At 38.3% G+C, this 8,554-nt stretch overlaps 1 protein-coding gene across 1 annotated transcript; it reads left to right on the top strand.

The window, feature by feature from the left end:
* The first annotated feature begins 1,654 nt into the window (after window positions 1-1,654).
* On the top strand, window positions 1,655-8,235 carry CLEC3A (C-type lectin domain family 3 member A). The gene is made up of 3 exons (XM_011356651.2): window positions 1,655-1,781; window positions 6,150-6,233; window positions 7,844-8,235. The coding sequence occupies exons 1-3, from the start codon at window positions 1,667-1,669 to the stop codon at window positions 8,233-8,235; spliced, it is 591 nt and encodes a 196-aa protein (XP_011354953.1). The 5' UTR covers window positions 1,655-1,666.
* The last annotated feature ends 319 nt before the right edge of the window (window positions 8,236-8,554 follow it).

The following is an 8,554-nucleotide window of genomic DNA, read 5'->3' as shown; positions in this document are numbered from 1 at the left end:
TTTTCTGAGGCTCAGTCTCAATTATCTATAAAACTGAGAGAAAAATTGTCCCATAGGCTTACAATGATGACTAAAAAAAAAATCTGGCATTCCATAAATTGTACATACTATTATAATCAATGGTAAGGATATTACAGATATTACTATTATTATTATTATTAAGCACTGGACATTGTGTTAAGTGCTTATAACCATTATCTCATTTAATCTTTGCAAAAACCCTATAATGTAAGCAAAGAAGTTCAGTGATTGACCAAGATCACACAGCTGATAAATGAGGGAAAGTAGAATGTGAATCCAGCTCAGCTTGTTTTCATTTTTTAAAATTTCACACTTACATTGATACATTATGTCAGACTATCCTACATCAGTGGACTTATTCTGGTGTCTATATATTCTGGTGGGTAGGTTACAAAGTGGCTTTAGCAGAAAGGAAATGAAGTTGGATTAGACTGTGGTTTTCCTTAGATTCAGAAGGAATGATTTATCCCTTGATTTGTCCCTTCAGACCTTCCAAAACCTGCCAGCCCTGCCCTCCATCTGCACCTGGTCATTCAGATAACAACGTGGATGGAGCCAGTCTGCAGAGGCCTTTCCCCTAGGTCTAACTCACTCCATCTTGGTCACACCTGTATGGAAGTCCCTTGGTTTTGATACAAAAGCCTATTTGGCCTCCAGTACTTGTGCTTAAAACCCATTGTTGAGGTAAGAATAATTATACCGAGTCTACATTATATTTTTGCTATTTCTATATTTCACTTGACAGTGCCATTTAAGTGTCTGCGGTAGTTTCAAGGAAAAAAGTGTTAGTTAGTAGGGATTCCCCATAAGATAACTATTGTTGATATTTTACATTAGTCCTTATGGAAATACTTCACTATCTTAATTTTCCTTTCACTCTAAGAATGTAATTCTTGATTACATTCTTAGAATCCACAAACCCCTACCAAAGGGAGGCTTTGTACTTTATCGCGGACTATCCACTTCAGCCATTTCTATGACTCCCTGTAAGCAAGCCATTCCCAAGTTCCACTTGGACTGTGTAGACACACAAGTGAGTATAGCCACACAAGTGGTGCTGTGCATGCGTGCGCGCGCACACACACACACACACACACACACACACACACTCTCTCTCTCTCTCTCTCTCTCTCTCTCATACACATGCACTAACTTTCCTGTTTTGGGGTGGGGTATTTTTTGGTCATTTTTTTCCCTGAAAACTGAATTGAATACATTTCCCAGAACATTAAGTGAAGTCCAGAGCTCTAAATGAAAGACTAAAATATGGGGGTGGGGAGGCTTCACAGAGACATCAAACTTGCTGGATTAAAAAAAATAAAATTTTTTTTTAAAGGAAAGCAGGCAAAATCCTTTGTCCTTTAGTTAACTTCGATATACTCTGAAAAGGCAGGCCAACTAGGAAATATAGCAGAAAGATTAAAAATGAAAAGTCTAGCATGAGGAACGCGAACAAGAGGCCACCTTATGCTGTGGCCAGCAGTCATTCAAACATTTCGTCAGCAGGATTTCAGCCAACCTTCCCAGCTCACTTTTATAAAGCTGGCCCTTGGCATTCAAGAGCAAGATGTGGCTGTGCAGTCTACTTGTCCCATAGCTACTTCAGAGGAGTTGGCAACGTGGCCATCAAGCTTGCCTGAGAGCCATGGCAAAGAGTGGACTTGTAATTTATGTCCTGGTTATCACCCTACTCCTGGAGCAGACCACCAGCATCACATCCAAATTCAAAGCCAGGAAGCACAGCAAACGCCGAGTGAAAGGTAAAGGGGCTTCTCAGTCCAGCAAAATGCTAGGTTTGCTGAGCGTGGGGAGGGGCTAGACAACCTTCCTTTTTCAAACTCCTACAGGACAGACTGTCTCTGATGGCAGAGCAATGCCATTATATGGCATTTCAGGAAACTGAGTCACCTCTTAATTCTCTAGAGAGTTTGATATTTAAAAGAATCATGTAATAGGGTTTTTTTTCTTTTTTACAGGAAAAAAAAAAGCTCTTGTAATATAAAAAAATTCTATATTGTATATCCTTTATTAAGTGAGGTTAAATACGTAGACTATTCTTTAGAGGGAGTCACCCGGATATGAGGGCATCTGGTATTGTGAATGAGGGGTCAAGCAGAACATATTGATTAGAATATACTGTTTCACTCAGAGATTGTGTAACTCTATTCAAAGGTAATTGTAAAATAACTATAATCTTATCAAAAGTACAGTGGAGGATAGAGCTACTGGTAATTGTGACTTCTATTTTGTAACTGGTTATCATGTAGCTATATTTTTATATCCCTTGCAATACAAGGACAGTCTATATTTAAGCTTCTTCATGTCATAGAGAAATTGAACCTCTCTTTAACTTAAAAATATTTCCACATGCAAAGTCATATAACGTTTGAAGGCATTTTAATGCAAAACTGACTACAAGCAATCTTAAAGTTTAGGTGGCTTAAATTAAGAGGTAGAAAAATGTCGCAAAGAACAAAGACGATGGCAATTTATTTGTTATATGCTGAAACCAATACGAAAGGAAAAAACCATCAAGAAAGACACAAGGTAACGTTTTATTTCATCCTCTGAGTCATTTTCATGTCAGGATATTTCAAAGTAAATATTATGACACTATTCCTTATTAATTTCACTTCATTCATTAGTAACAAAACACACAAAATAATACCAACAAGGTTAGTCCTGATTTGACACAACACAGCGGGCTGGTGGGTAGAAAGGGGGCTTATCTTGTGTCGTGTTTTGATGATTATAAACTCCCCTTTTCTAGGGGAATTCATTTATACAGTTTAGGTCTGATGCAAGGCTTCTTAAGTGGAATCTTTTGTCCTTGTAAAATATTATACTGCCTTGTTACCTCTTTTAATGAAAGGTTAAAATGTTTCTCATGTGTAGATAAAGTATATTGCTGAAGATGAGGGTAGGGAAAGGAAGAGAGAGAAGGTACTGGGTGATGTGGCATATCTTTGTTGCCATATTTCTTCACCACTGTGAGGGAGTGGTGACTACCCAACAGGAATGTGGGGAGGGGTATGAATATGTGAATGTGTTTGGTGCTGTGTGGTTGTTTCTAAAGTAATTGCCGTTCAGGTCACAGAGAACTATCCCCTGACCCAGCCCTCCATCTCTCTCTCTCTCTCTCTCTCTTTCTCTCTCTTTCTCTCTCTCTCTCTCTCTCTCTCTCTCTCTCTCTCTCTCTCTCACACACACACACACACCCTTTTTTTTTTTTACTGACTGGATACACATCTTAAATATCCTCCTCCCAAATCAGTTTTTGCTAATTTTTGCCATTAGGACCAAAAAAATCAGACGCTACAGTAAGTGAAGTAGTAAGCCTAGACTTAGAGAACTGTTCTTTCCTCACCCTCTCACACACTTAAAATATTTTAAGTACCTATGAATAATACTTTATTAAACCTAAAGTGAAAGCCATTTTCTCTTTCCCAATCCTTTCCACAGAATTACTCACTATTAACTGTTGGGAGATAATATTCCCAGAGCTTTTTTAATGCACATTTAAAATCAATTTTTTTAACTAAACAAGAATTAGTAATACAAGGTACTTGGCAAACAAATTAATTTACTTCATCTATTAAATCTTGGATAGATAGCAACACAAGGTGTATCTCAGTCTTTTTAACAGCTGCACAATATTCCACTGTGTTGCTGGGTCATGACTTAATCCGTTCTCTCCTGGTGAACTTTTAAGTGGTTTCTAATCCAACTCTTTTGATCCAGTGCCTCAGTGAACTGCTTTGTATACATATACGGATGCTCCTCAACTTACAGTGGGGTTGCATCCTGACAAATTCGTCATAAATTGAAAATATTGTAAGTCGAAAATGCATTTAATACATCTAGTTTACCAAACATTACAGCTTCACCTAGCCGACCTTAAATGTGCTCAGAACACAAGTCTCCCAAATTGGCAACACAGCGTACAGTGTAGAGGCCTGACTGGCAGCAGCAGCTCATTGCCACTGCCCAACACCATGAGAGAGTATCGTACCACATATCACTAGTCTGGGAAAAGATCAAAATTCGAAACTAAAAGTACAGTTTCTACTTAAGGAGTATCTATTGGTCCCCATGCTAGCGTATTATGATACATTTCTAGAAGCAAAACTACATGTTAATCATTTTCCAAATGTTTCCCAAAATGATAGCATCAATCTATGCTCCCATTTTCAGTGCATGAAACTGCCCATTTCCACATACCCTGACCACCCAACATCAAATCATCCATTTAAGCCATGCTGACCTATCTAAAAGAAAAAAAAAAAAAGTTTTAAAAATTTGCATTTCTTTGATTATTGATGAGGCTGAGGTATTCTTCATATGTTTACTGGTCATCTCTTCAGGAGATTATTTTTGCATTTCTATACTATGCTTACTTTTAGAGAACACAAGCAAATGAAAAGGAGCCTTTTTTAAAACTCAAAATGGCAACTGAATGATTTAGCCTCAAATGCAAGATTTCCCTGGCACTTGCTTCATCGATATCAAAAAATGATCTGCTGCAGTAATGAACTTTTTTTTTTACAGTTAAATAGTCATTTCCTATATTAATTATAGACAAATACATTCACATTTGTCATAAAAGACAGACACAGAAGCCAAGCCACTTGGATCATGACGTCCGTAATGATATCCCAGGAGTCTAATATTAATTCATGTATCTTGATGTTGATCACAATGTTTATGGCTTCCTTGGAGAGGCCACTTATTTAAATAGAATGAAGCAGGAATCTGAGAGGATGGGGGATGACATTTATAGAGTTGACAATTTGTAACTTGGAAGCAAGTTTTCAGGTCTTTGCAAGTCTGGCCCCTAACAGCAGGTGGTTTTGCATTATGAATACAACCTTATATTTATTCTGAAATGAATGGTCCCATTGAGGAAATCCTTGGGTTATTGTATTTCTGAGCTGAGCTATTAGATGCTTTGAGAATTGACATGCAACATCAAGTGAAACAGAGGTGGAAGCCACCCCTGGACACCCACGAAGGCATTTTCCTAACCCAAATGTGGAAACACCTGGCTTGCAAAGCATATGTTTAAGGGGATGAAGAATTAGAATGTTTGGCTTTGGGACTGTCCTAAAAAATCCAGGACAAAGCCTAGATTCTCTATATGACATTCTCACAAAGAGACAGCTGGAGACAGTTCATAACAAGCTTTAAGCATCTTCTCTGTTGAAGGCGATGTGTTAGGGACAGAACAGGTAAAGACAATCACGGTGCAGAAACAGACGGGAGGGATGGGAAGAAAACAGAATTGGAATCAGTGAAATTTAAATCCCGACTCTGTACCTTACTAGCTGGGTGAACTTCTACAGGTTAATTCAGCTTTTTGTGCCTCTATTTCTTCTTCTGTGAAATGGGAATGGTGATGGAATCTAACTCGTAGGAATATTGAAAGAATTAGGCTTCTGGCACATTGTGCATGGTGGCTTTTAATACTTTTTATTTTTATTATTTATTATAATTTATTATTATTCCTGCCTTTGAAGAGCTTACAAACTCTTTATTCATTATACAAACATTATGAGTACCTATTATGTGCCAAGCATTGTGTTACCATGGGTAACCAGACAGATAAAATTAAGTAAAATGATTATAGATTGGAGAAAGGGCTTAGAGGAAAAATAAAGGTTTAAAGAAAGAGATTAGCCAGTGGGATGATAATGTAGAGAGAATAATCAGAAAAGTTTTCTCAGAAGAGGAGATGTTTAAACTTAATAGGGAAATGGGCAAAAGCGTTTCAGGAAAAAGAACCCAAAAGAAAGTGTTCTGAGATGAGGCAACTTGCAGCTGGAGGGATGCATTTGAAAGTCAGCAAGTCTGAAGCCTGATGGAGGGAGAGTCCCATGGGTGGGGATGGAGTGATAGATGGGAGCCCCATTTCAGAAAAGAAACTTCTAGCATTATTACCCCCAACAAACGCTTGTGAATCTTCCTGGTCAACTTATTTTCATGCATCAGGTTTCATGTACATGGGGCTCAATTTCATCAAAACCACCCTCACCTCAGATTCTGGATTCCAAAGCTTTATTTGCTTTTGCTTTATTTCAATGACATGCTTTTTGTTCCTCCTACCCCACCCCACTCTAAAATATCCCCAGAAAAGGATGGAGACCTGAAGACTCAAGTTGAAAAGCTCTGGAGAGAAGTCAATGCCCTGAAGGAAATGCAGGCCCTGCAGACAGGTAAGAGACTCCGTGTCACTGACGCCTTGTTTCCAAAGAAAAACAAAAAGAAATGGTGATTTACCAGCAATTCGAACCACTTTTAGAGTACATGTCAAGTTCTAGGTGGTGTCTCTTTAAAAGAGACATTGACAAACCAAAGATGTGCCCAGGAGAAAGGATCCAAAAGCTGGGGAGATGATTGTTTGAAGAAATCGGCATGATTTTCCACTCCCTTCTACATATGGGTGGCATAGAAATAAAAATAGGCATTTCAATGATACATTTTACAAGTCTGTTCATTATTCTTCTCTTATAGACAATGAAAAAGAATTGAAGCAAGTATTAACTAGCTTAAATAATTAGCATTTATTAAATGTCCGCCATTGGGAGATATGCTGCGATTCAAATAAACACAGGGTCACAGGACTCATTCTGGTCACACACATCAAATACACATGGAAAGACATTGGTTAGAACTACAGCTTGCCAACAGAGGTGGGCTAAGGAACAGTCCTGGCTTGCAAGGCTCATGCCCCCAGGAACCAATATTCTCATAGCGACCCCAAAAACAGAGCTCCGAGGGGCCCACTAGACACCTGCCAAATTACAAGAGTTACAGCCTTCAGGGAAGACTGAAGTTATGACTTTCCATCAAGTATTTATAATTCCCAGACCAGCAGTATGTTACCAATTCAAGGTCATTTTTACTGTAAGCAATGTTATCTAATAATAGGTAACATAGTCCCTTTATCAGATTTCTAAGGGAACAGAATTAGAAAGTTAAAAGAAGGTCAAATGCACATGTAGAAGGGGAAAGAGTTTTGTGAACCCTTTACCCACAGTCAGGCACTATAAATATTTTATAAACATTAACACATTAATCCACTAACAATTTATGAGATATAGGCCCTTATGATTATCATCATTTTACAGCTGAGGAAACTGAGGCACAGAAAAATTAGGTAATTTTTCTAAAGTTTGCACAGCAAATACATGTCAGAGACGGATTCTCCAAAGCTTTGCCCTAAAACTATCTTTATGTTTGGTTTATCCTGGGTAACCTAAACAATATCACCAAGGCTGAATTATCTGCATAAGAAAAGCACTGTCTCTCCATATGCAAACTCAGACTTTGATTTTTGTTTGTTTTTAATAATTATGAAATGCCATTCCAATTCCAAATGTCCCAAGAAAATTCAGCACATCATGGAGCTACACCAAACTAATAAGTATGTGTATATCGAAGCAGCATGAGGCTAAAGGCCATGTTTTAAGGATGGGACAGACTGGGTATGTATAGCTGTGACCTTATATGCTATATGAGTTATATTTTTATATGCTAAGTTGTTACCAGTAACAACTGTAACCCTCAATATCCTTATATGTAAAGATGAGAGTAATAAAATCTCACTTCATGGGATTGTTGGGATTGTTCTATGAGTTCATTTATGCAAAGTGCTTGGAACCTTGTCTGACACATACAACATTAATGCTCCAGTAAATGTTAAGTCATCATTATCACCACACATAATTCATTCCACAAATATGTATTGCTATTTGTCAGGTGCAGTACTGGATGTATTACACTCAAAAAGCATTTTAATATGTCAAATTTCTCATTTTTACAGTCTGTCTCCGAGGCACAAAAGTTCACAAGAAATGCTACCTTGCCTCGGAAAGCTTAAAGCACTTCCATGAAGCCAATGAAGACTGCATTTCAAAGGGAGGGACCCTGGTTGTCCCCAGAAACTCCGATGAAATCAATGCTCTTCGAGACTATGGCAAAAGGAGCCTGTCAGGTGTCAATGACTTTTGGCTGGGCATCAATGACATGGTCACAGAAGGCAAGTTTGTTGATGTCAATGGAGTGGCCCTCTCCTTCCTCAACTGGGATCGTGCACAACCTAATGGTGGCAAGAGGGAAAACTGTGCCCTGTTCTCCCAGTCATCTCAGGGCAAATGGAGTGACGAGGTCTGTCGTAGTAGCAAGAGGTATATATGCGAGTTTATCATCCCTTAATAGACCCTTCTCAAACACATCCTCCAAGCAAGATCAGTCATGACTTAAAGGCTGATGGCTCCCAAGAATAAGTCAAATTGTCCATAGGAATACAAGAATCAACCAATTTTGCTACTATACTTCATTGTGATTTTGCCCTCACAGAGTATGGAGGATCATAAAATAAAAATCCAGCTATGTGCATGCTGTTAAAGTGGCTTCTTCAAATGAACTATCAAATCCTTCTCTTTCCCAATCCCTCTCACTTGTATAAATCAGGTCTGTGTTAAAAATACAATAGCCAGAATTGCATCCTTCTCTAGAAAGTTTAGTATATATT

This window comes from Pteropus vampyrus, unplaced genomic scaffold (assembly GCF_000151845.1).
Source record: "Pteropus vampyrus isolate Shadow unplaced genomic scaffold, Pvam_2.0 Scaffold29, whole genome shotgun sequence".
In the NCBI taxonomy this organism is placed as follows: Eukaryota; Metazoa; Chordata; class Mammalia; order Chiroptera; family Pteropodidae; genus Pteropus; species Pteropus vampyrus.
The sequence above is the reverse complement of the archived record's forward strand: the minus strand, read 5'-3'. Positions and strand labels throughout refer to the sequence as shown.

Bases quoted from the DNA above. Each gene is read 5' to 3' on its own strand.
- CLEC3A (XM_011356651.2), top strand. From the start codon at position 1,667: ATGGCAAAGAGTGGACTTGTAATTTATGTCCTGGTTATCACCCTACTC. The intron at 1,782-6,149 runs GTAAAGGGGCTT...AAATATCCCCAG, and splicing joins CAGCAAACGCCGAGTGAAAG to AAAAGGATGGAGACCTGAAG. The intron at 6,234-7,843 runs GTAAGAGACTCC...TCATTTTTACAG, and splicing joins AATGCAGGCCCTGCAGACAG to TCTGTCTCCGAGGCACAAAA.